This window comes from Pezoporus wallicus, unplaced genomic scaffold (assembly GCF_028554395.1).
Source record: "Pezoporus wallicus isolate ANWC-B61680 ecotype Strahan unplaced genomic scaffold, APGP_CSIRO_Pwel_v1 contig_8518, whole genome shotgun sequence".
NCBI classification, from domain to species: Eukaryota; Metazoa; Chordata; class Aves; order Psittaciformes; family Psittacidae; genus Pezoporus; species Pezoporus wallicus.
In genome coordinates this window covers 796095-823878 of record NW_026642458.1, presented here as the reverse complement: position 1 = coordinate 823878, position 27784 = coordinate 796095, and the positions used below count along the sequence as shown (strand labels likewise).

General features: G+C 38.6%; 1 protein-coding gene across 7 annotated transcripts in view; it reads left to right on the top strand.

Moving 5' to 3' along the window:
* Window positions 1-27784, top strand: part of SLC12A4 (solute carrier family 12 member 4) — a 51258-nt gene that overhangs the window by 11041 nt on the left and 12433 nt on the right. For 3 of the 7 annotated variants that reach the window (XM_057430652.1, XM_057430647.1, XM_057430646.1), the window contains exons 2-13: window positions 9984-10078; window positions 12296-12427; window positions 18872-19018; window positions 19569-19623; window positions 19925-20055; window positions 20498-20739; window positions 22629-22843; window positions 23793-23957; window positions 24038-24136; window positions 26186-26243; window positions 26699-26873; window positions 27266-27384. In XM_057430652.1, the coding sequence (XP_057286635.1) occupies window positions 9984-10078; window positions 12296-12427; window positions 18872-19018; window positions 19569-19623; window positions 19925-20055; window positions 20498-20739; window positions 22629-22843; window positions 23793-23957; window positions 24038-24136; window positions 26186-26243; window positions 26699-26873; window positions 27266-27384 (1633 nt within the window). Of the gene's footprint in view, window positions 1-1027; window positions 1123-3766; window positions 3835-5767; window positions 6046-9983; window positions 10079-12295; window positions 12428-18871; window positions 19019-19568; window positions 19624-19924; window positions 20056-20497; window positions 20740-22628; window positions 22844-23792; window positions 23958-24037; window positions 24137-26185; window positions 26244-26698; window positions 26874-27265; window positions 27385-27784 lie in introns of those variants that run through there. The other 4 variants (XM_057430648.1, XM_057430651.1, XM_057430650.1 and 1 more) reach the window with 4 other exon arrangements.

Here is a 27784-nt window from a genome sequence, read left to right as displayed (position 1 = left end):
ATCTTGCTGTCTCAGAGCAAGTGAGAACATTTTACAGCAAGGTAAGAGACCTTTCCTGAGGCAGAGAAAATGCTGGAATATATTTTGATACAGGGTGTGCTGTATCTGAGGTGCTTTCATGCATGTGAAAGGACAGAGTTTCAGGGAGGATAGTCGTGAGAAATGATTTGCAGGCGTTCCACATGAAAGAACCTCTGAAGTGGATTATGATGAAGTACAAAAGTTGTTTTCATAGTGCTTTTTTTCAGCTGGCAGTGACAAGTTGTATTATGGAAGATCCTAAATGATGTGCGTTCCTAAATCGAATTTCTCCAAAGTGACTTGGCATCTTTAATTACATAGACATTCTTGATCATGGCACCTACTGTATGATATAGGTAAATCCTAATATGGTGTCTGCTGGTATGCAGAGGAGTTCCTTATGATTGAGCAGAGTGGAGGAGTGTCTGGTAATTATGAACTGCTTAAAATCTGTAAGTTAGTATTTACTTATGTAACTTTTATAAACCCCCATTTCATCATGCTGTTGCTTTTCTTTTTTTTTCAGTGATCTTTTATATGATTCATCCATTAACAGATAATCATATCAGTATTGAAGATGGAAAGAAATACATCACTGTTTTCACTTGAAAGCTGAAATGCCTGGAAGGCTAAAGGCACAGAGCCATACTTTTCATGGCATTAGCAGGTTTAAAACACTCAGCAAGCAGCAGATTTGTGACACGCACTTTTTTGAATAAATGTGCAAAGAGCTGGCAGTGTGCCTCGTAAGTGTGGCTGGGTTTGAATTTCACAAATAGCATTTTCAGTGAGATCCTCACATTTGTGTATTTTCTTCATGTTGAGAGTCCATTGATGATTATGATGCCAAGATTATAGCAGTCTTGGCTTAGCTTTCTGTAAGAAACCCTTTTGGTTCCTGAAGGAGATCAGTCCCATTCATTATTGAAGACAGTTTATCAGAGGACGTAAAAAAAGTTCTTTTGGGAAGACGGTGTTATTAAACTTGTCCAATTCTCAGGACTTCACAGAGAAGGCATTTGCTAGAGCATGTACTAAGAGCAGAAAGAAGAATAATGGTAAACCAAATTACTGAAAATGGCAAAGAGCTGTTGCTAAAGGGTAAGTACTTCATGTTGATATTAATACCTGCAAAGGATTATAGTGTTCTGAATCAGGGTGTCTTATCTGAAGAATAGAATCATTGTGATTCCTGAAATACAGTATTGGTAAATTGCTAAATCCTTTGAGTTGTGTAGTGTCAGTCAACTTAATTGGTAAAGCTGTTCTCTAATCTACTTCTGTGAAGTACAGTAGAAGTCTGATAGTATCTTCATACTTGTTTATATAGGGATAAATCTTAAATGCTTAACTGTACACTTAATTCCATACTCTGGTGCAGCAACTGTTGCATAGGCTGTTGTCTGGGAAAGTTTTGTCTGGGTTTTTTCCATGCAGAGCACAAAAAATGCGGTCTTTAGAACTCAGAAGAACTCTTTCAGAGGAATTAATATATGCCAACTATGCAGCTTTTTAATTTACTTTTCGGTAAAACTGTGCCTTGCATCACTTTTGTAGATACCAAAGCTGTTGGTGATGATAAATATTTACATGGTATCTGCAGTGTAGTGTGTAGTGAATTTTAAGAAGCACTCCTTTACTTGTTGGATAAAATTCAGTTAATGGAAAAACATTAATGACAGTGTCAACAGTGAAGTAAATAATGCTATGTGTTAGTTTTAAAATATTATATCATTTACATTGTATTTAAGAATATAATGTGACTGAACACATTATATTCTTAAAGTACCCATGAATGTCTATAGTTTGGCCTTTAAGCTGCAGTTTCTGATGGAAGCAGGTGTCTGGGTCTGGCATGTGAGAGTTTGGTATCCTTGGTGTAATTAATAGCTTGAGCCTGTGCTTAAAGTACTGAGGATCTCTTTGCTGCCTAAAAGCTATGAAGGTAAAGAGCTGTTCTTTCATTCTGCCATTCTTTCCTTTCATACAGTCTTATTGTTGCATGAGTTGTTATCTGGTGCGGCTTTGGCCTTTATTTTCATAAAATACTGGGTCAGCCTGGAATTCACAGCTCATGCTTTCTGCCACCTTCAGTAAAAACAACTTGGTAGCCTACGGTCTTAAGTGGATGGGCAATAACAGATTTTAGTTAGTAATTCCATTACTACTTCCTAGTTTGTAGTGTGGATGAGCTTTAGCTAAGTAGGTGCAGTGCTATTTATTTCCTGCTTCTCCTATTTCTTATGTAAACATAATACTCCTAATAAGAAACAAAACAAAGCAAAATAACACCAAAAAAAACCCCAAATTCCAAAAACCCCTAACACATAAAGCACCGCAACACCAAGAACTTTGTAAAGTTTTCAAAATATTTTAGAACTGATGTTCACACAGCTTGGAAGGTCACTATCAATCTTTTGCTACTGCAAAATAACAAAATTCTCATTTTTGGTTCTGAAAAATCTGAAAGTTAAATCTTAAATCGTGATTTTCTGGTTTTGCATGAGAAGTATTTTGGATAATATTAACTAGTTTGTAGCTAAAGTGAAAATAAGTATTCTTCATTATCAGCTGCCTGTTCTGCTGCCATGAGTGAGTTTGTAGTCAGAATTTTTGTTTTACAAATGCTTCTTGTTTCTGGCTAGCTGTGTGTTGTCCATGGAGAAAAAACAATTTCTAATAGGTGGTGGTGGTGGTTGTTGTTATTATTTCTGCTTTGGACTGTTACTGCCATTGGATTAGGACTTTTTTCTATGCAGTTGGAAGTGAGTAATTTAACAAAAGAGGCAATACTCTATTTCTGTTTGTGAAATTTATAGTTAATATAAATTAATATAGTAATAAATTTACTAATTTGTTGTAGTCTCCCAAATGAACCAAAAAGGAGGTTTCATAACAGTTTTGAGAGTGAGTAAGAGCCCAGCCGCATGTGAGGAAACACATAAATAAAATATACAAGCAGATTTAGGATGTATCTGAATCAAATTGACATCTATGTATGTCTGTATGTCTTAGGTTATCTTAATATGTCAGTCTTTTGATATACTTTAGCAATACCCTTGAATGCTGCTGAAATGTGAAGGTATTTGTGATCTTGAGCTATTAGCAAAGGCCAAGAAACTTGTTTTCTGTTCTTCAGTAATCTCAATTCTGCAAATCTTTTCTGCTGGTAGATAATAAGAAGAATGCTGTCTGAGCATAGAACTTAGGACAACCTTTCGGAGGGAACCAAGCTTTATCTTGCAATGCAAGTGCTTGGCAAAGTAGTATCATGGTTAACATCTGGAAAGTGCTTTCTCAAGAACTGTGTTAAAACAGTTTCTTTTGTAGAAACAAACCAAAACCCTAGATTGTAATAAAACTTTTTCAATATTAAAACTTTATTCTTAAAGTTGTGAAAAGATTTTTTAAAAAATAATGTTGTGACTTATAAAATTGCCTGATTATGCAAGGAAGAAATGTTCTTCCTGCCTATTTTGGGTGTATTCGTTTGCTCCTAGGTCTTGTGAGAACAGTTAAGTATAGTAAACCTGGTTTGGTTTTGTAGTCAAAACATCAAACTGAATTCTGGCTTAATTAGCAGTTTTGTGGAAACTTGCAGAAGATCTTGGCACATGAACATCTAGAAAAGCAGAAATAAATTGGAACAGAACTAACATGCATTCCAAAGTGGGATAAATTTTGCATACCTTAAGCTATCTCTTTTTATTTACATTAGGCTCTCTTTAGAGGTTATTTGCAGCATGCCAAGATTATGTACTGGAAAGGTACTCCAGGGATTAGCTAATTGAGCCATCTCTTTCTGGGGAAAAAGTAAGCCTATATTATTAGTTGTATATAACTGTCTGCTGTTTAGATAGGTGCAATTAGGTTAAAGGAAGCCCGCACCAACTGCTTGGGTGTCAACTCTAATTTATAATCTTAGATTCCAGTGTTACTTGTAGATGGAATAATAGAAATACAAGTGATTTCCACCCCCTCTCCCCCCCGTCAAAGAGGATGAAGTTCCCTGTCCATGAAAATGGCTTAGTTTGTGTCCCTGTGCAGTCTATTACATCACTTCTGTTTTTTTTTTTATATACTGTTGTGTGCACAAAGGTGTCTGTACCTGCTTTGGAATAATTTTTTTTTTTTTTAAGCCTCACTGCAGCTCAATTAACATTACTCTCTTTTTCACTTTTTCTATGTTGGCTAGACTAAAGCTAGGCAGACTGTGTCCATCCGTGCCTTCAGCATGCCTTGTCAGATAGAGCTGCCATAAGAACTAGGTGAGTTAATCATGGCTAGATAGAAAGATCTGAAGTTGGTTTAAGATGTACTGATTTCTACTTATTTAACTGAACATAATGAAGTAGGGGAGTGGTTTTTTCTTTAAAGGAGTTCATAAACCGTGGCAGTTGAGTCATGCAACCATTTCTGCCACCTGCTCACAAGGATGATTGTTCTTTTAGTAGTCTGAGTAGACTTTATCACTGTGAAGCTTCTTGGTCTTTGTGTTAGTCTGACTGTGCCTAATTGTTCAACTTTCATTTATTCTCACTAATCTTTCTTTTAGTTAATTTCATGTGTGTTTTGTCTGTAATTCTCTCTAAATTCTGGTTTACATCCCTCAGTTACTGAATAAAACGCAATGGCTTATGTGAAAGACTCGCATTTGGCATGCTCAAGCACTGAAACTGTCTCTTGCTGGTCTAATTGCCTTCCAGAGGAAAACAGTGACATAAGCACTGTCCTCTGTGTTCTCGATATTTTATTTTCTTTTTAAATAAAGACAATATAAGTCTTTTGGAGAAGAACAAAGTAAAACCACTCAGTAAAATACCTGCTACAGTTATCACAGTATCACAGTATGCTAGAGATTGGAAGGGACCTCAAAAGATCATCTAGTCCAATCCCCCTGCCGGAGCAGGAACACCTAGATAATGTTACACAGGAATGTGTTTCCAGGTGAGTTTTGAATGTCTCCAGGGAAGGAGACTCCACAACCTCCCTGGGCAGCCTGTTCCAGTGTTCTGTCACCCTCACTGAGAAGAATTTTCTTCTCAATTAAGTGGAACCTCTTGTGTTCCAGTTTGCACCCATTACCCCTTGTCCTATCATTGTTTGCCACTGAGTAGAGCCTGGCTCCATCCTCGTGACACTCCCCCTTTATATATTTATAGACACTAATAAGGTCACCCCTCAGTCTCCTCTTCTCTAAACTATAGAGACCCAGCTCCATCAGTCTTTCCTCATAAGGGAGATGTTATGCCTCAGTGTTTTCTCGTGGCGATGAGACAGAAGCTTGGACATCCATTTATTGATTTTTTTTTTTTTTTTTTTTTTTTGTTCTCTCCTGAACATGTGTGTTTGCATGTGTAGCAGTATGCACATTTAGGACTTGTAGGTTTTATTCCATGGTTCATCTTTGATGTTTTATGGAAGTCAGGTGATGTACACAAGATGAATCTTGTTCTAGGTTCAGACCTGTGTCTGTACCCAAGTAAGGGAGCTCTAAAAAGTTCAGGGACCTAGGGTGGAGATGTTTAGATAAACTGTGTAATTGTAGTGGTGGTTGCAAATAGAATTACTTGGTTTGGAAGAGAACAGTAGCATTTGGAAATAAAATGTCTAAATTATTGAAAGATAATGAAGAGTGAAAAGCAATGAAACAAGTGAAGAGGAAATATTCACTGACTTGAAATATAGTTTGCCTGTCTCAAAAATTGATATTAATTAGGGACTAAGGCAAATAAATTTGTTGCAGAAGATACAGATCCCTCTTTAAGAAATGTTCCTTCCAAAGCAATCTTGCATAATGAAAACTAACACCACATAGCTACTGTCCAGGATCAAAGACTTGATAACTGAAAATGAGGAAAACTGCACTCATAGCACAGGATGGTGCTTGCCCAGGAGACTTCATGCTTCAGAATCTAAGCTGTCCTCATGTGATGCTGGGGCAAGAATTCCCCGGAGTAGCTTTCCGAGGTCACCTCCACTCTCTTCCAAAACTGATGGAGAAAGCAAGCTCTTCCCATGCAAGTAAGTCTCTTTGAAGCTGCTGGTATTGCTCATTGGCAGATGGAATGTGCTAAGTAAATTTTTTATTGCAGTGCATGTGACATACTGTGCTCCAGTCCCTTCTATTTTGTCAAAGTACATTTGTGATTCTTGTTGAGGGAATAGTTATCTGCCATAGGTTTTACTCATGAAATTGGAAACAGAATATGGAAAAAGAGGAAATGATATTAACACTTTGTGATTTAGGGCATGTCTGGAAAGTACAGATTGCACCAAGCATGCAGATGTGGTGAGGGTGATTTTGACTGTCATTCAGTTAGCTGTATTTAACTTAGCAGTGTAGCACTGTTCTTTAATCAGCACACATCTCTGTAGCACCCAGTTCTACATATTGGTGAAATTAGAATAGGATGTCATTGTAAAGAACTTGAATATAAACCTATACTTCTTTGCTTCCTGTTGAAAGTGTTCACTGTTAGAGAGGGGTTTAATGTGGTACTTAATCGGATCAGTAAAATCATGCAGTTTGAAAGTTCACTTTTGTTTTTGCATTGTTCGCAGTAATCCATAATCTGTATATATTTCCAGGATAATGGAGCTAGTGCTGTGAATGGGATAGAAAGCCAGTTGTATTTCTCTGTCATGTGACCTTTTCTGTCGAGAAAAATGTGCCTTAGCAATTGCAAAAACAATACTCTTATTTCCAGCCACTAGTTCTACTGATTGTTCTATTGCAGTTTGCTTTATTTGAACTTCCTGTGTGCAGGAGGATGTATAAAGCAAGCAATCAAGGAATCAGATTCAGAGGGAAAGTCTAATGGGAAAGAACTGGGTGATGCTTGAAAATGCAAATGAAGAATGAGAGGAGCTGGGATCTCTTTTTGAGAGAGTGAACTTCTGAAGAAACCAATTGTGAAAAACTTGCTGGTGGTAAAAATGAAGATGCATCCAAAAAAATAATGCCAGTTAACTTGAAGATGCATCTTAAGTCACTGGACTTTGTCAGGCTCAGAGAGATGGTGTAGAGTAATCTTTCTTAACTGAGGGGAGGTTATAATGATGACGGTAATGAGATGCCTCACATTTTGAAGGACCAAAACAATTGTCATCTTATATAAAGTCTAAGATCAAACGTATGCATTATCTTGACAACAGTGAGTTTTTACACATAAAAAGGCAGAGAGTTTTTGTAAGCATTACAGGTAAGAGAACATCCATTATACTTTTTTGCGACAGTAGTAAGCTGCCTCTCTGTGGTAAGGTTGCTGATGAGAGAGCAAGGAAAACTAAAAGCAAAGAACTGATCTAAAAATCATGCAGTGATTAAAAAAAAAAAATCAGTTTAATTTTTCAAAAACCCAATTACCAAAGCTAGTATATAGGGAATGAGAAACTAAAACCAAGTTACTCCTGGCCTTGTTGTGTTTAGTGTGAGGGTGAGAAGATACAGCACAGACCAAAGCTTTGAAGAATCACGTAGACGGTATTGCTGTTGATGCCGTCATTTGCCCTGGTGTCCTGTTTAATGAGTAACACCTATATGGCAAATAACTCCATTTCCTCAGCAAAAATCACAAATATATTTCAACCACAATAGGACAGAACAGGCTGCAGCGCAGCTTACAATATGTACTGGAACAAAATTGATCTTGTATAGGCCTTCTGCCAATATAGATGTAACAAATATAGTAAGCAATTAGGTTTGGCTGCTTTTTAGTAAATATTTGCTTTGCTGAAGTTGATAAACATATTTTAATGCTGTGTTGCTAAGCTTACTGATATTTTTGTAGTAGCACAAAAACCCTACGATGTACAGCAATATGAACATCTCTTACATGTAGGTCTTACATGTAACAGGGCAGCTGCTAAGTAATGTTTGTGTCTTAGTTGTCAGAGCTGTGAGAAAAGCAATAGGCAGTGAAACACAGCAGTCTGCTATTTATAGGTATTTTTGGTCAGCTAAGTGTTTACTTCCAGAAGCCTAAAAAGACCTCTGTTGTTTATGAATATTGATTTTCTAAGTTCTGTTCAAAGCACCTCTTGGCAGTTTCCAGCAAATTGTGTTTCTTTCCATGCACCCTTTCCCCTCAGTAGGAACAGCACTGAACTTTGTCATATTTTTTTTGCTTAGAGCAGTTGTTTTTGTAACTGTGGTATATGCTGATCCCTGTGTGTACAGTGATGTTTGCCTGCTAGCTTCATTTTTAAAGTTGATTCAGATTTCAAAATGCAGAGATACTTTCACTTCAATTATGTTATAATTTAGTGTAGCCTTGTTGAACTGATTACCTTAATCATGAAAATATGTACCTTAAAATTGAGCTGTTTAGTCTCTTGCTTTTTATGTATTCACTGTACAATACTGTGTTAACTTGACATTTTAATTTGAAATAATAATTTTCTTCCTTTCATTTTTGATTTCTGTAGTAGTTACTTTTTTTTTTGTAAGTAGAAAAAAAGTATTCCTTGGATTGATCCTTTGTCAAAGAGATACTGTTGGAGATGTCTTTAGTTTGTATTGGCTGAAAGAGCAGGGAGTGAAGAGTTGCAAGCAAGTGAAAGGACTTTTTTTTTGTTTGTCAAGCAGGGTAATGGGAGCCAAAGGTTTGAGAACTTCTGAATACTAGAATCAATTTAATATATTACCCCCCTGCTCCGAGCTCATTTTATACTATAGTGCCCTTTTTTTTAAAGTTAGTATTTTTTAAAAAAGCTCTACTGATAATAGAATCATCATAGAATGATCTGGGTTGTAAGAGACCTTAAAGCTCATCCAGTTCCAGCTCCCTGCCACGTCAAGGACACCTTCCACTAGACCAGGTTGCTCCAAGCCCCGTCCAACCTGGCTCTGAACACTGCCAGGGATGGGACAGCCACAGCTTCTCTGGGCAATCTGTGCTGGGGCCTCACCACCCTCAGAGGGAAGGATTTCTTCCTAAATTTTAATCTAAATCTCCCCTCTGTCAGCTTAAAGCCATTCACCCTTGTCCTGTCACTACATTCTCTGCATTGTCTTCTAAAAAGTCCCTCTTCTGATATTTGGGTGGTCCCTTTAGGTATTGGAATACTGTTAAAGGGTCTTTCTGGAGTCTTCTCTTTTGCAAGGTGAACCAAGCCCAGCTCTCTCAGCCTGTCTCCATAGCAGAGGAGCTCCAGCCTTTGGAGCATCTACATGGTCCCCTCTGTACTTGCTCTACTGATCATCCATGATATGTTTTTTTTTTTGTTTATTTGTTTTTTTTTCAAATGTTCATTGCATAACTGGATGCTTTACTTTTACTGTACCTGATATTAGGCTTTTAACTTAAAAGCATATGAGGAGTCTGAAGAATGCACAGTCTAAATGTTCAAAATACAGTAAGGGTAAAGGCATCATGAAGTGAGCATGTTTGATATCTAGCATTGTTGGGCATAGTAAGAAAACAAGCACCAACAACAAAAAAAAACCACCAACAAACAAAACCAACAACAATAAAAGGAGGTGCTTTGGTGTATTGTAATAACAGAATATGTATAGCCTTTGATTTGTTTAGTCTTACTAAATCTACCTAATCTGTTTGAATGTAGTGCTTAAACGTTGCTACTTAGCATTAAAATGCTACTTAGCATTAGCAATTTTTTCTGAGTACACAAGAACTGTCCTATTACTTATTACTAATCTGTATAAGAAATAGTTATTAGATAGAACATTAGAGAATAAGTGCACAGGTAATGGTGTAGCTGTTGTAAATTTTACTTTGAAGTGATTTTTTTATTCTATTTTAATGAAAATGGAGGAGTAGAAATAAAAATAACTCTACCTTGAGAGTAACACCCCTGATACTGATAACGTTGCATAACTTCAGATAGTAAAAAGAAACAGATTCAATTGACCAAATAAATTTATTCCCTGTGGGTTTTGTCAAGTTACAGTCTGTCTTTCTGTGCTTATCAAAACCTGATTCTTTTTTAATTTGCAGGTCATGGCAACCATAAAGAAAACAGTCCTTTCCTGAACAGTTCAGAAGCTGGCAAGGGAGGTGATTACTATGACAGAAATCTGGCCTTGTTTGAGGTATCTTCAAACTGTTTTTTATGCTTCCACTGTGATTTGTGATCTTCCAAGATGGGAGGGATTGAGCCCATTAAGTGCATTGCAAAGTTCCAGGCAGTGGGTTGGTTCTGAGCTGTCACTGCATGACCAGTCTTAAAGCCATTGGTGTATTTAGGGATATCTCTACAAAGGAGCAAAACATAATGGTACCAGAGGTGACCTGAATAATTCAAGTATTGAAGCTGTGGCACTGTGGGCTAATGATAGTGGAAAATGAGCGTGGGCTGATTTATTGTGCTAAGAAGGACTGTGTTATCCTGTAAATTCAGGCAGTCAAATTAGCCTGGGTAGCCTGTATTACTACCACAGAATGTCAGTAGCCTGGATTTCTCCCCCATGTGCTTTTCTGTGGGTGCATTTCTGTTGTCCAAGGTACCAATGGGCAGAGATACCCTGTGTGATGAAAAAGCTCAGATACTATCACCACTCGGGACTGTGAGGGAAGTGAGGAAGACCAGACTGTTATGTGGGAAGCCAGTTGAAGCCACACCAAGTACAGCAGAATCCTCTTCCACTTCCTCACCTCACTTGCACTGCATAACATACAGATATATTACGGTTGCTAAAAAATGTTTCCAGAAGCTCTGGTGCTGGGGAGTGCTGCAGAGTCTTTGTATGGCTCTGCAGCAGCTTTCCAGCTGGGTGTTTGAGTTACAGTTTCACAGCAATACTGGCAACATGGAACCCTAGAATGGTTTTGGGTTAATGCTCATCCAGTTCCAACTCCCTGCCATGGGAAGGATACCTTCCAATAGACCAGGTTGCTTGAAGCCCCATTCAGCCTGGCCTTGAACACTGCCAGGGATGGAATGTGTTTCCCACTATGGGAACTCAGTTTGGAGCAGCCAGAACTGGCTCTGCACCGTGCTAGGTTAACACCTGCTTGTTCAGCTGCTTGACATAGAGCCTGGACAAGTGTAAACCTACCTGCTGCAAGATAGGCACTCACTGTGGAAAGGCTACAGCCATGCTTGATGGAAGGGTGCTTGAGCTAAAAGACTTGGAAGCATGCTCTCAGGCCTCCTCCCTCCAAGGCATGGTAAATCTGTGACCAGGATAACCTCACTTTTAGGTCATGCAGAGTGGCCACTTGTGGCATGGCTGCTATTATTTACATACCTGCATTTTTCAGAAGCAGTAATGCAGTACCACACCGGGTCTGCAAGGCTCCTCATGTGCTACTGCAGAGAGGGAAGAACATCCCAAAGGCCATGCTGCTCAACTGAACAGGATGTGTCACCTCTTTCTGGAAGGAGTTGCAGTCAGGTTTTTAAAGATGTGAACTGCAGATCAGAGCAGGGGAAACAGTCAGAAAAGGGATGCCTGGCTTATGGCATCTGCTTAGCCATTTGGGGTCAGTTTCAGTTGGGTGCATAGCGTGTAACTCTGCTGATCCTACTGGCAACTTTGTGGTAATACAGGAAAATATGATAACACTCCAGACAGTGAAATCTTTCTTAATATTTTTTTTCATTTCCTGTGTAGAAAGTTGTTTCTCTTTACCATGCGTTACTTACTGTGCAGTTAGATGCATAAGACAATTTAGTTTCACAGAGAAAGAGGGAGAGAATGATTTTGTTCTTATTTTCCCCCCCCCTTTTTCTTTTTCCTCTTGACCTTAGTTTCAGAAAGAGAAGTTGGGTGGGATAAATGTAAAGATATGAGGCCTCTCTGTGTCTTTTGGGATTTTTACCTAGATCCACATGAGTTAATGGCATAGTTTGAATAATGTACTAAAATAATCAGAGTGCATGCATGCCTACAATGACTGGAGTTTAATCACTAAATCTGTAATTTGTTAGGCAACTTGACGCTTTAAAAAGTATATCTATTGATACAAGCTGACATGAGGGACACAGGCAAGGTACATGTTAACTTTCTTACAGTCCCAAGGCTCAGACTTCTTTGTTGCTGTAATTCATGCTTTTCAGCAGCAAAGGAGAAGGATGCGTTCAGTGCAGACCCGCGGGCATAGCCTTTTCTCATGAGAGTTGCACTCCTTTCAGGAAATTAAATCCTTTCATCAGTGGTTCCAGCACAATGAAATATTTTGTTACTCCCTATATAATTTATTGGTGTATTCCCTGGCAGCCTCAGGCATGCCAGGAAGGCGTGACCCAAGCCACCCTTCATAAATGCTGTGAATTGCAGAAGTTGACTAGTTGCCTTCTTCCACAGGAAGAACTTGATATACGACCAAAAGTGTCATCTCTGCTTGGCAAGTTGGTCAACTACACAAATCTTACCCAAGGTGTTAAGGAACATGAAGAAGCAGAAAGTACTGATGGCTCGAAGAAGAAAGTGTCAAAAGTAAGTAAAAAATCTCTGCCTGGCCAGCTGATAAATGGGATAATTCCCTACGTATTTTTTGAGGAGCTGGGATCCTTTCTATTTTATCTTATCTTCTGTCAGAAGCCATGATGCCATTGCAAAGAAATAACTTAGAATTCTGTAGGTAACCAGATGTTAAAAAAGAATTGGGGCAGATGTCATGCTTAAGCACTATGCACTACAGTGCAGTTAGGTACACTTGTTACGGATTAAGATAAGGAGGATAGGCTTTTAGCGGTGAATAGAATAAACAACAAAACAACCCTCCCAGCTTTTTCCTAGTGCTGTTTTAGCTGCCCAGCAGCATCTTACACATCTCTCCAAGCCTGGTAGGTATGACACAGGACTTGCAGGAGACAACAGCCTTCTAGAGCAGTGGCTGGAGCTCAGACTGGACACCCTGGGGCAGCTCAAGAGTCGTTCTGGTGTTAGGCACTTAGGCAGTGGAATTCTGCCACAAAGGATCAGCATTTAGATGGTTAGGCCATTTGGGCTGGCCTTGTAATAACTAGGTATAAAGTGGGGTTTGGCTGTTGGTAGTTAGATTTCTATCAGGAGGGCTGTTCGAACTGCTGCTCTTAGTGATCTGGCAGTCCAGCAGGTTGTTTCAGTTAGTGCTAAATCCTCAAGTGGTGTGGTTGCATTTTATGACACTTGCAGGCCTGTCAGTCTGTTTGCAAATTTTGTCAAGTCTTCCAAAAAGCTAAGATAGCACTTGAATTCTACAGATTTTATAGTACTGCCCTGTTAAAGTTTGAGCCATTTCAGAAAGAGATGGTAGCGATAATGTTGAAAACCAGCACGTTGTTCTCAGAGAATGCATGTTGCCTCATGCAAACACCAGGTTCCAGCTCCCTTACTCACACTCCAGTTGCTTACTCTGTAAGGCTTTACGCTGGGGTTAAGAAAGTTGTTTAGTCAACACTGAAGCTTAAAAGTCAATTTTATCTAAGACCACGGGCCCTAAAGTGCTGTAATAGTGTGGTTAATATGGCATCATTGCAAGGCTGAGTGAAGGTCATCTGCGTGTAGTTGCTGCATTCTGATGCTATAAGCTTACATTAAGAAAGTAACTTAAACCTTTTAATTGTGAATTTCTTTTGTGTGGCACTTGGTGTTGCACTAATTGTTGAGTCTATCCAGAGTTTCTACCTTCGAAATGTCAGCTGCATCTCTGTTTTAGCAAATTTTTGGTGAAGTAATGATAAGCATCAGCTGCCAATATGGTGTTATTGCATAATCTAAAATAATTTTCAGCCTACTATCAAGAGCAGATTGATTATTACCTAACGAATATAGAATGGAGTGTGATACAATATGTGTACTGTCTTTACTATTTTGGGGAAGTTCTGACTGCATTTGCTGTTTGTTTCCTTATTAATTGCATGACCAGAATACCAGGGTAAAATGCAGTCTAATCTGAAAGCTAGTCACTTACTTCCCTCTTGGAAAAAGAAAAGGGAGAATTTGGTGATGGATCTATAGTGTAAAGTTGGTTAAAGCAAATGCATTTTATCTTTGTAAGGTAGAATGGGGCAAAAACCAGGAAACTGAAAAGTTGTTTTAAAACCCTGGTAGAGTAACATGTAAGATTTGGTGTTAATATTTTTACATTTAGGAATGATTTATGTTAACACTTGCATATTCTCAAACTGTTTACTGCCATAAAAAAGGACTGTTGTCCTTGTTAAAGCTATACTTCTATGGCAAAACAGAGTTCGGGCTTAATACCTGGATTGTTCTGAACTATGCTTTCCCACGTTCCAAAAATGTGTGTTTGCAGATTCTCAGATGTTTTTTGTATCATGGGTTGAGTAACCATTCCAAAAGTGACAATGTCATCCTGTGTTAATATCTCAGTGTTTTCTGTGTAAACACTGCAGTTTCCTTAAGCGGCTCCTTGCCTAGCATGTCTGTCTCTGAGATAAATAGCGTCAGCTGTAATACTATGACTATGGTCTGCATTTCTTCTCTCTCTCTTGCTATGAGCTATATGAAATTTTTTTAATGAAATAGGAAAAATTTTCCCTTTTTCATATTGAAATATGAAACATCTTGTAGAATATAAGAAGATGGAATATTAACTTTGCTAATAATTATAACCATTAAACCAAGAAATTCAAAAGCAGTAGCTGTACAGTGCTATGGATTGAAAGTATCCAGAAACTGTGCAAATGGGATTCTTCCTCACATTTGTTTTTAGCCATCTTTGAAGTATAAATCTATGTCCTGCTGATACCTTATCCTTCCCATTTAAGCATTATTAGTTACAGAAGCATGAATATCCACCCCAGCCCCGTAAGAACAGAACCTTCTAAGTGCCAGCATTGTTAACTGATTTGTTGCTGAATGTTGTCTTGGGTACACTCAGCAAGTACATAACCAGCCAGAGTGACAAAGTGTGAAGAAGTAAGCTGTCTCTCCTGATGTTTTTCTCACTGGAATTGGCATCTCATAGGCGAGAACTGGAGCAAGGGGGTGAGCAGACTCTAGATCTGGTATTCAAAAACTGAATGAAGAAAGCAGTACTTTCAGTAAGTGAATATGTCATTCTCTCTCTGAGCAGGTAAGACAGGTCTCTCTGAATACCTTTCTGTGACATAGCACACTCCTGCCTGCTGAATCACATCCATTCATATGATAGACACCCCCCCCCCCCCCGAACCAACAAAAAAAACCCCCACAGACACAAAAAAGAGACAAGGCAACTGTGTGCACATAAAGTGTCACATAAAGTGTCTGAATCTCTGAGGGGCAGGTATCAAAAAAGAGATCCCTCTCCCAAAGTTCAACCTTAGTTTAAAGCTTAAAGGTCTGGAGAATGGTGTGCTTCAGCTTGTGGAGTTTACTGTTTTCAGCACCTGCTTCCTACAGTGACTATACCAAAAGAGACCTGAATATTTACACAGGATTTGGAATATCCATTACATTACTATCCCCCTTCTAATCTCTTGGAATAATGGCTGCAGAGTTTGTGGAAGATTCGAGGGAAGGTCAGGACATTTTCAGTGCAAGATGGCTGAATATGAACATACTACCCTGTTTCAGCATTCCCATTAAATATTTTTTGTTACTCTGTTAGATACACATCAGATAAAATCAACACTGCTCCAAAAGAGTAGAAATTGGGTTGCTTTTTATCTTTTCTAAATACAATATTGTATTAAAGCACTTAATAGTTGCAGTACACTATAAAAAAAATCCCCTTCATCCCCTTCTCATCTCATGATGAAAAATAAGATTAACTCACTATTTCATTTCTGTGCTGCTGTCTGTCCCCATGCCACAGAACACCCATAAGAGCTGTCATTACCGATCAATGTCGTCAAGCCCTGCAGCCAAATGCTTTGATAACCCATCATGCTGGCACAATGGAAATAGTGTCCTTCAGACTCAGATCAATATTTGTATCAATTTTGTGTCTGCAGCTGGCTAGAGTGAATGGAAACATGATCTGCATCACTGAAACGGTTTTCGAGATTTTTCTGCCCTTCCTGGTTGATCTACTAGTGTTCTTCAAAATGTTTGTTTATTGTTTATTTCCTTTTTGCTGTATGGGGTGGTGTTCTTTTTTTTTTTTTTTCATTTGGTGGCTGTTTGGTGAAGATAATACCCTTTTTATTTCAGATTGCATTCTATTGAGACTTCAGCACTAGTTTAGTATCGCTTCCTGATTCTAAGATGCTATAAAAGGGTCAAGTCACTGCAGATTACTAGTGTTAAATATTTCTGTGAACAAGCTGCTTCAAGTGCTATTTGTGGATCATGATTCTTTTATACCAGTGTTTTTGACAACACAGGGTAAGAAAATCCAGACTAAACTCATGCCTGAGGTACATTTAGTAATACCGTGGTTTGAGTTTTGTCTGTGGGCAGACCCTTGTGTGTGACTATACAACTAATGGACCATTTGTCTTCCTCTGTGGCTGAAGCTAGCTTGTAACTTGATAGCATAAGAGGCCACTTAAGAGTGAAGGGAAGAAGATGATGAAGAGTAGAGCAGAGCTGCAGGGACCAGGTAGGGCAGAAGAAAGGGAATAGCTGAGCTGAGGTAAATCCTTACACAAAGGAAACAGAAGCTGGGTGGTGTGTAAAAGACAGGCTGAACACTCACTTGCTTTAACAGTGTTTGTAAGACTGTGTATAGGATATACAATAAGTGTGCTCCACTTGCTTGTCCTGCGTAGGCACAATAGGTGGGGCTTCTTTTCTTTTTCCAGATGCCAGTTTTGACAAACTGTTAGGAACTTCTTTTCCTCTGAGATACCCCCACCTCTGATAAATTCACTTGCTGCAGGGTTCAGAGATGTTGGTTGTGAGGGAGAGTGACTGATGGATGAATAGTCAGATAGATGATAAAACTATGTGGAATGTGTCTTTGAGAGGCAAAGAGTACATTAAGGTGACAATGGGAAGCCCTTGTGCAAGGCAAAATCTGCCTAGTGCCTTGCAACTTCATTTAGGCCTCAGTGAATGTTTATGCAGCTGTGAATCAGATGAAGGTGTTTGAATCAAAAGTACCTGAACCTCCCCTTCTTGAGGAGATGGGTCCACTATAATGAATGCCCTGAGAAGATCCTCCTCCACTGTACCACTGGAGCAACTCATTTAAAAATTCTTACCCTGAGCAGGGTACTCCTGTACAAGTGTCATTTCTGTTTGTATCAGAAGACAGCAATTCCTTTTGTCCTTACACATAATCTCAGCAAAGCTGGTCAGGTTAGTTCTGTAGGATGGCGATTTTTGTACAAATGGCTGGTAACATTTTAGGGATTATTTCTTTGTAGTGTGGCATTGCAAGAGCAGAGTAATGGCTCTGGTCCCGTGCTGGTAGAACTCACAGGGCAAGTCTGTTGCAAAACATTACGATGTGCTTCTGTTGTGCACTGCAGCAGGTTCACCCAAGTCAAACTGTCTCTGGGGAAAGCCTGGTTGATTAGATTTAGCTGTAGCCACATAGGAGATTCAAAACTGATTTCAAAACACTCGGTCATCAATTCCTGGCTTTTCTAACACTGTTCAGATCATGTTCTTGGGCACAGTGCTCCTCCATCTCTGGCAAAGCAGATTTCTAATGCAGATGAGGAGATTTCAAGTTGTAACATGTAGTTCCAAGTTGAAGCACTACATTCCTAGGTTGCTTATTTTAACCTGGTGATCTTGCAACCATTTGATGCTTCTACGATTTTGTTTTGTATAATGAAATATACTCTTGACATACCTAAGGTAACTAATTTTTTCCATAGTGAAGACAAGGCAAGAACAATGTTTTTTGACAGCCATTTAAAGAATAATATGCTTGTCTTAAGCACTATTGCTTCTGATTCATGACTAATTTCTCTGTAAGTGTGCATGTGACCTGTTTAGTTTTGCATTTAGTTCATGCTATATGAAGTCAAATTTGAACAAGTGTTGTCACCTGCCTTTAATACCCTTCTTATTTGGGTGATTTTTCATGGGTTTCTTTAAATGCTGTCTGTCTGTAATAGGGTTTGGAATTCAGGTTTATTTATAGAAAGAAGTATGAAGACGGATGAGCCTTTGAGAAGTTACACTATTCCCCCTGTGTTTCAGTGTTCTGTATAATTTTAAATGCAAAACAAGGCCTCAAAGAGCAGCAGCAATGAAATGTCTTGGCAGGAAGCCACAGAGGTTTCAGTCCCTGAAACTCTGCTAGTGCTAGGTGTGCCAGTGCACATGGAATACTTTTGTATTCCATGAAACAAAACCCATATCAGTGGCATTTTGATACCGTTGTTTCGGATCTGACTGTCTTCTGACAGTAACTATTTGGGCAAAGGAGAATTCTACAAGATACTGTGTTGAATGCCAGTCACGTGCAGTTTCTGTGAAGTCACACGACTAACTTGTATTTTCTCAGTCACTGTCAAAGATAATTCAGAGTTTGATACTAACATTAAACATGAGAAAGGTTGGAATCATTAGTTTTGCATGAAATATATAAAATGGAAGCAAATACATTATGTACGTCTCCAGATTGCTTCCAAATCTTTTCTAGTTGTAACATCACAAAAGTATGTTTTCCGTGGAACTAATCTGTAAACTCTGGGGATTAAGGTAAAATCTGTTTTACTTGTGTCTGGAGCACTCAGCAGGTTTCATACTAGAAACTCAGTGATTCTACAGTAAATACATGTATGTTCTGTTGTTAGTAATTTGTATTATATGCTGAGTGGAATTACTTCAAATGTGAAGATATGTTAGGGTCAGCATTTTGTTCAGGAATTTGTGGTTTTGGAGTTTGCTTCATGTTTTGTGTCCAGGGCAGTAGCACATATGTGGGTCTACCTCATGTTTTCCAGATTTCTACCACTTGAAAAAACGGAAGTTGTAGGTTTTTTTTTTTTGTTATTATGCTTTAAATAATTGCAGTTAATAAATGGCAATGAACTTGTTTTTCAGTCACCCAGCATGGGCACCCTGATGGGGGTGTATTTACCATGCATGCAGAATATCTTCGGGGTTATTCTCTTCCTTCGGCTGACCTGGATGGTGGGAATGGCTGGAGTTCTTCAGTCCTTCCTGATAGTATTACTTTGCTGCTGTTGTGTGAGTATATAGGTAAAATAATGCATGTGACGTAACGTCTGTGAAACTATTGAGAAATTTGGAGAGGCTACGTTGTAGATATATGTGTAAAGAAAAACCAGAATTATGCTAGACACTTACACTATGTTTGTAGCTATGTGTTTCCCCTAGTATATCTGAACTGACAAACTGTGTCTAGTGCAGGTGCAATCTCAACGCTAGTGTTTGTTCAGCAGACAGCTGTTTTCTGCGCCTGTCCCAGGTTATGGCTGCCTGCTGTGCTGGAATCTCAGATATGCATATGGAGGGACACCTGCACTTTTTTGTCTTCCTGTGTCTGCAGACATGTTACTTGACCTGATAAAGCAGTGGTCATCTCTCAGGCAAAAATCTCAACAGCTTGATGATTAAATTCCTGCTGCCCTTATTTGCTTTCATATAATGACCTGTCAAGGCAGAATAGATAGAAATATTATATCCTATGTGAAGTGGCAGCTTTAATCTATCAAGAAATCAGTTGGTTTTAAAAATGTTGTTGACACAATTGCTTCCTTTTCCTTGTTTTCCCCAGACTATGCTGACTACCATATCAATGAGTGCTATTGCCACAAATGGTGTTGTTCCAGGTAAGTATAATTAGCAAACCTCTCATTTGTGTTTAAAAAATAAGAAGTTCCTATAAGCTGTTAGTATGTTTTTATTTCAGAGAAATTTGCTAAAGCCAGGATAAAAAGCCTGAATTCGTATCTAGTATTTCTTCTTCTTATCAATAAAGCTAAAGATTTGATAAGAGAAAGATATTTGAATTGACCCCCACCTCCCTAAAGCAAATACACAGTGTATGATTTTGTTGTATTCTTGTGAATATTTTACAATTTATAGCAATAAATCAATGATAATTTTACTCTCACTTTTCTTGTTCCATAGCTGGTGGCTCCTACTTCATGATATCTAGGTCATTGGGCCCAGAGTTTGGTGGAGCTGTAGGGCTGTGCTTTTATCTGGGAACAACCTTTGCAGGAGCCATGTATATCCTTGGTGCCATTGAGATCTTGTTGGTGAGTAGTACTGGAGTAGTCCTGCTTTTAAGAAAAATAGCATATAAGAAATGCCCCAGTATTCTTGTCCCATGTTTGTATACACATTTCTGGGTAGAGACCAGAAGATCTCTGGTTTCTTGGTGTCTAATTCTGTACTGCTACTGCTTCCCTTTGGATGCTGCGTGTTCTGTGGGTATCCAGAATGGAAGTTCTTCTGAAAATATAGATGGAAGTAGGAATGAATCAGACACATGCGCATCACTGATAAAGTTGGCTCAGTTGTACAGTGGAAATAGAATGGGCCATTATCCCTTGACTTTTCCTATAAACTGAAGGTTTCTGGTGAAGAGCATGTTGCAAATAGGGAAGTGATTTACAATTACAGTATAAGTACAAGATCACTACAGTAATATAGAGGTCTGTTCCTGTGTTCCTTCAGCTTGCTTTCTTCTTCTTTCAGACATACATTGTACCACAAGCAGCAATTTTTCATCCATCCGGTGCCCATGATGCATCCAGTGCTATGCTGAACAACATGAGGGTGTATGGCACTGTATTCCTCATCCTGATGGCAGTGGTGGTCTTTGTGGGCGTGAAATATGTAAACAAGTTTGCTTCCCTTTTCTTGGCCTGTGTAGTAATATCTATACTGTCCATTTATGCTGGAGCTATCAAGTCCATCTTTGATCCACCTGCATTTCCGTGAGTAGTATTTCTGGATGAGGGTATAAATTTGTGGGGTTCAGTGGAAGTTACTTCAAACTTGTGCCTCATACCTTTTTTGTGAATTACTTCTGATTTTTTTTTTTTAGCTGTATATAGTGACAGTGGTCATCTTCTTCATGCAGAGCTCATGGAATAGATGTTTTGTTGGCTAAAATGAATGCATGATTACATTCTTTAACTGTTTTGGTAGAAAGAAGTCTCATGGGGAGTAATCACACTTCTCTGCTTCCTGTGAAGACTAATCCAGTACCTTAGCCTATTGCTGTTAAGTTACATTTTAGCAAGAATTTTGCATGGTTATTTGTGGCAGGCAGTAGGAAGCAGTTTGGCAGGTTTGTTTTCTGCAGGCCAGTCAGACATGATGTGCTGCCTTTGTGGTTGGAAACTGTGGTGGTGTGATGTGGCTGCTTGCTGAGAAATAGAGTATCTCTTAGGGAGGTGTGATGGTGGGCCCGTGTTGAGGCTCCAGCAAAACTTCCTCTTCGTCTGGAAGCAGATTATTCTGCTGTGTGAGCAGTCCTGCTCTTAACACAACACGTACTTCTAGGCACTTTGGCAGTTAAACATGTAATACGATTTCTTAAACTCAGAGCAGTAATGTGGATACATGTGTTTTACCAGAAATGCAAACCGTATTTCCTGATACTGCTGACAAGAGATGAATGGAATGGAAATAGAGGAGTCGAGTCTGTGTAATTATTCACATTTTAAAATGTTGTGACCCTATAAGTATTTGCAACCCTGAAGGGCTCCCTTTAGGTATTATGGGCCCGTTGATTATAATGTTTTACAACATTGGCAGGTTTACAGCAATAAAAATAAAACGATGTCTCTACCTCCCCCTTATTATCTCTTGGATTGTTCTTGAATGTCCTCCCTATCTTTCTTTGTTGGGCTATATTTCTTTTTTTTTCTGGAGAAACTAGCACAACTTCTAGTTACTCACTGAAGTAACTAGACGTTGTACTTATTTTTAATACTGGAGGGGAAAGTTCTTTGAAGTTACAGTTCACAGTCCTGTAAACCCTACAGAAATGGCTCCGTCTCTTCCATTTTCCTGGCTTTATTGATTGATAAGATCTGTGAAACAATTAAACTTACTAAAATGAAAGAAAGAATTATTTGTTGTTTTTTTTTTCTGGTGGGTGTTTCCTGGCACCAGGAAGAGAAGTTGAATGAACTTTGAGTGGTAGCAAGCTGTTAAGTTAAATCACCCAAGCTGTTAGGTTTTATCACCATGTCTTGTGGAACCATCTTTGGAGAACTGGATTAAAATTTTTCAGTGCTGGAACAAACTATGTTTGTGGTGAGGTAAAGCACAACAGGCACTGGAGGATTTTAGGAATTATGAGCAGTATCTTCCAACAAGAAGAACCTTTGCTTATTGTGATTGAAATGCACATTCTTACGTCTGAAGCTAAAATGTCAGGTCATTTAAATGTTACTGTACAGAAACCAGGCAAATGTGATTTCTAATGTCTTTAGATTTTCTATATATCTAGGAATTTGAATCCTACTATTCACAGCTTTTCCACTCCAGTAGTTCTGTTTAATGGGGGGGGGGGAGGGAAAGTGACCTAATTTTTCCCTTTCATTGTTAAAAGTAAATTTACCAAATTCAATAAATCACTGATGTAGCTTTTTATACCTCTTCCAAAATAGTTGGGTAAGTGGCTTTATACTTCTGACCCTTAAAGGAAACAGTTACACAGTCTTTGTTCTGCTACCACCATCTTTTTGAAGCTGCTGTACTTAGCAGACTAGAGCCACTTGAGTTTCCACAGTATGAACGAAGAATTATGTGAAGGGTGGATTTCATTTTCCTGGTACATGTAGTAACACTGATTTCCATGCTTTCCTTCCAGTATTTGCATGCTGGGCAACAGGACATTGTCAAGAGACCAGTTTGACATTTGTGCCAAAACCATAGTGAAGGATAACATTACTGTGGCCTCTAAGCTTTGGGAGCTGTTCTGCCATAGCACAAATTTAACCACGGAGAACTGTGATGAATATTTCCTAATGAACAATGTATCAGAGATAACAGGAATTCCAGGAGCTGCTAGTGGCATTTTGAAAGGTATGATAGAGTGTTTCTTTACCCTCTTAAGGAGGAGGCATGCTGAGTAGTTGAAATGGGTTGAACTCTCTTCCCTGCTGTTTAAGTAAGAGATTGAAGAAATGTGATTACAGTGAAGAAAATTATCTTCGATAAAGAAAACCAGTCTTATTATCTTTAAAAAGAGTACATGGCACTTTTGTCCAGATACAGTACTTGTCTGCTGTGAAATTGATTAAATTTGCCTTCTGAATCTCATAATTTCAGCAGAAAGTCAGCTGTGATTATGAGCTAGACAAACATGTAAGTTGGTAAAGGTTTTCTGAACTCTATGTAGCTGTGACTCTCAATTTTAGACAGGTTAAGATTATGTCCTGAAAGATGAGAGTACTTGTACACCAGTAATGTAATTCCTGCTGCTGAATTTATCATTTGAAAGTGTTCATTATTGACATGAACTTCAGAGAACTGTTGCTTTGTGCAGGTGCTGAATGCCTAAGGTTCCCCTTTTCACAGGAACTACTAGTCTAGTTTCTAAAGTGGACTTGGTGAATTTTCAAAGGCCAACCGTGTAATTCTGTAATTCTTCCACTGTCTAAAGAGCAAATCTGTTTATATCTAGAAAGCTGGTCACTGTTGCTTTGGATTCTCTGGTCTGTGGTGGGTATGGTTCATTAAAAATATTCAGTGTATTTCTTGGGATTAAAATAGGTATGAAGCTAAAAGAATGTTACATCTAGTAATATTAAAGGATAAAAAGTGCTTCCGCTTTTCTAGGGTATTCATACATATTTATTGGTTTGTTACAGATTCCCTTGAAAGCATGCAAAATAAATTTTCTTTGACATATCTTTTCTTTGTGTTGATCACTGAATTGCATTTGTAATGCTCAGTTGTAGACCATTATAATCAGAACAGGTTTGAACTGAACCATGCTTTTCTTTTCTGCGGTGTGGTGATAACACTGAAGACAACTTATGGAGCAATTATTTGGAGAAAGGAGAGATACTGGAGAAAGCGCATCACCCGTCTGTGGATGTGGCAGGCCAGAAGAGCAACCTCCATCTCTATGTGCTTTCAGACATAGCTACTTCATTCATGGTGCTAGTTGGCATCTTCTTCCCTTCAGTGACTGGTGAGAATGCTGGGATGAGAGGGCATCACAGGGCTGTGAGCTTTCTTTTTCATGATCTTATGTTCAAAACGAATTTTCAGGTATCATGGCTGGTTCAAACAGGTCAGGGGACCTCAAAGATGCACAGAAATCCATTCCTGTTGGAACAATTCTTGCTATTGTCACCACATCACTAGTCTGTATCCTTTTAAAATTAGAGTCCTGCCATGCTGTGAGTGACTCAGGTGAATGACTGTGTATCCCATTTGTGAACTGTCTTCAGGTGGCTAAATTATCAGATTGGACACTGGGGAGAAAAAAACAACAGTCCTTGAGCTGAAAGCATTAGAATTATGATCCTGCTGTTTTCCATTCCCACAGTTTGCATTGGGGTAATTGTTTTCTTCTTTTTGCCTTTGTATTGCTTTTCTTTGCTATGCAGTGATCTATGGCTTTCCAGGCTAGTGGAATACAGGTATGTATTTTGTTAGGATGCAGTGGACCATTAAGATGAGGAATGTAAGAGATCATAAATTTCAGGTCATTTAAAAACAAACAGAAGCCTTTCAGTTTCAGTGATGTTAAGGAGTATAGGCTTTCTTGAATATTTTAGGGCAAGATAAACTGGAGTTAAGAGATTAGACTAGATGTTTCCCAAGTGGGTTGTGGGGGGAGGGTCAGGAGGAAGATTCGTGAATTTCTGTATTTAAGTTGGTGAAACAAGATAATCTTAGTTTATAAGACTGTATTATCTCTCCCTGCCTCAATTTTTAACACATTGATCTGATTTAATGTTAGTCCATGATTCTTAGATACATCCCGGCTGGCATGCCTGGGGGTGTTACAAGTGGTCTGCCCAGTAGTGAGCTCCATGAAGCAGTGAATGACTCATTGTTTCCTGCCTGTTGCCACTGAGGCTAGAACACCTAATCTGCAGAATATGAAGATGTTCTTCATACCAGATTTCTAAGTGCTGAGCATGTGTGCGGAGGAACAGCCTTTGTCACACTTGAAGTTCAGGGTTTAGGACTGCAGAAGCTTTGCTCAGGAAAGACTATCTTAATATCTTCTCTCCTGCTAGAGAAAAGATGAAGCCAATGTCTTTCAGTTTCATGTAGCTGTTGGTGTCATGGTAAACCAGATATAATTTATCATATTACAATTTATTAACGTAAGAGAATAAAAAAAAAAGGGGGGGGGGGCACAAAAGGCAGTTAATATGAGCAAGGACTTCAGAACTTCTTTGTATGAGCTTTCTGAATAAGTCCCACCCAAAGGACAACTCACCAAGATGGGAGTCCTGAAAATTCTGCTGTTTCAAACCTGGTTTTCACAAGAACTTAACACACTGTAACTAAGGATCCCAGCTTGCTTGTCCCAGCTTCTTTGGAGCACAGCCTTTTCCTGATGCTCCTCTGGGAGCTGACCTTATACCAGGAAGTCTGCATTTCCCATGAATGTAATCAGTATTAAGACAGGTCACAGATGAAACCCCCAGCTTTATGGTTGAAATGCTTGTAGTTCAAAACTTCTTTCTTGGTAACCCTATATGTAGGTGTTAATGCGCCACCCAGTGGAAGGCTTGCATGGTAACTTTTAGGTGTGATCAGTGTTTACCTTTGTATTAGCTTTTATATTTTACAATTGCTTTTCAGGGGTAGAGTTTACGAATTAACCATTCATGTAAACTTAAACTGCAAGATGAAAAGCTTTAGTATGATGCCAGATCCAAAACCTGAGGTATTGTGTACTCAGCAGTACAGCAGTATTCAGCAGCAGTGCAGATTAATAACAAACACAATATTCAAAGACTGTTGGTGATGCGAATGCCATCAGAGACCACAAAATGAGAAAGTGCAAGGTAGTGGTTTTCTGTGTGTTCAAAATCTCTTCAAACACAGGAGAAGGATGGAGAAAAGAAAGACACTTTGATAAGTTTCTGTTTTATACTAACAGATTAAATTGATGTTTACATATCAAAATATTTCTTCTGGAGTTATCTTTTTTATCCTAACATATATCACTATTTAAAAAAAAAAAATGAAATTTAGAATAACAACTTTATCGCTTTAACGTTAGAAGGTATATATAAGCAGCGAAACATTAATTTACTCACCACCTTTATGTTCTACTAAAGGAGATGCTGCGGTGCAAATGCACATTTTGAACTTTCCACAATACTTCCTATGGTTGCATTTATCTGCCATGTCTAAATAAATCCGACTTCCTTAACACAATCTCTACTCAAGACTTCAGTTGTGTATTATTGTTTGGAGCCTGCATAGAAGGAGTAGTCCTGAGAGATAAGTAAGTTTTACTGCTTTTCTGCTCTCCTTTCTTCATTTTTTTGCAGAGAAGGTGTGTTCTTCCCCATTTTAGGCCCCTCCCACTTCTAGGTGCCTTCTAAACCATATTTCCCTGTAAATTGTAAACAGTGTTTTGGGAATCTGCTTGTATTTGATTTGATATTTTCTAACATGGCTCCTTCAGATTTTCTATCCTATGTCTTAATTCCTGCGTTTTCTTAAGTGAAAGTTGGAAATTATGTGATCAGAGTTTTATGACACAATAAAAAAAAAAGTTTTCAGATTGTTGAAATCAAACTGCAGATGCTTCCTACCTGTGTATCAAAAGTAACTCCTATTGTTTACTACTTTCTATATTTCCTAATGAAGAATATATGTAATATTTAAATGACATCTTAAAACAGACCCCAAAAAATGAATGCAAGTGTCAAAATGTCTTGCTGTTTCTCTCTGCAGGTATGGTGATGCGGTGAACAGGAACCTGGTGGTGGGCACCCTTTCGTGGCCCTCACCATGGGTCATTGTGATAGGATCCTTCTTCTCTACCTGTGGAGCAGGTTTGCAGAGCCTCACTGGAGCTCCTCGGCTGCTGCAAGCCATAGCAAAGGACAACATCATTCCTTTCCTCTGGGTTTGTACAGCTTAAAAACCACTGCCACCGCCAGAGTCATCCTGTAGCTAGTAACTAACCAGCTATTTGACTTCATGCTCTTGGAAGTCAGATTTATTTTCCCTAGTTTGCCCAGCACTGAAGTGAAGGCCAATATTTTTTGGTTTTATACTTTTTTTTTCTTTTGTTAAGAACTAGGAATGTTTTTAAAGGAGTTTGAATAGACATATATAGTAATTTTATGAATAAAATTAGCATCTAATTCAGTGAAGCACAGAATAATGTGACTTGTTGCTCTAGAATCAGAAGTATGTGGGAAAATTACTATTGTTTTCTAAAATGTAATTTTCTTTTTTTTCATTATAACCATATGCAGTACTTGGAAGATACATTTAATGTTTCTGTTTCTTCAGGTTTTTGGTCACGGAAAAGCAAATGGTGAACCGACATGGGCTCTTTTGTTAACAGCACTGATTGCAGAGCTAGGAATCCTTATTGCTTCACTTGACATGGTGGCTCCAATTCTCTCAATGTAAGAAACAGGCAGGTTGCTACTTAAGGGGGGAAGAGTGGTACTCTTGAGTTTTGCTAATTTGATTGTCCTTCAGAACTGTATTCTGGAACGTGAGTTCCACTTTTATTATTTCTGTGAATTCTCTGACTTCAGGCTTTACATATAAATCTACTTGTTTCTGCTCTGGAGTATTCTGTGAATAAACACGTTTTCGTATAATGTTATTTTGTTAGTGAAAATGTAATTTTTATAACAGAACAAAAATAGCACTGATGTTGTGGATAGATCTAACTTGTTTTAACTACTGCATACTGATAATTTAGGCTAGTAAAAATCAGAGAGATAGGCACACATAACAGGGCAGCTGCATTTTGACGGTAAATCATTCATATGACATGGACAGTGGGATTGAGTGTGC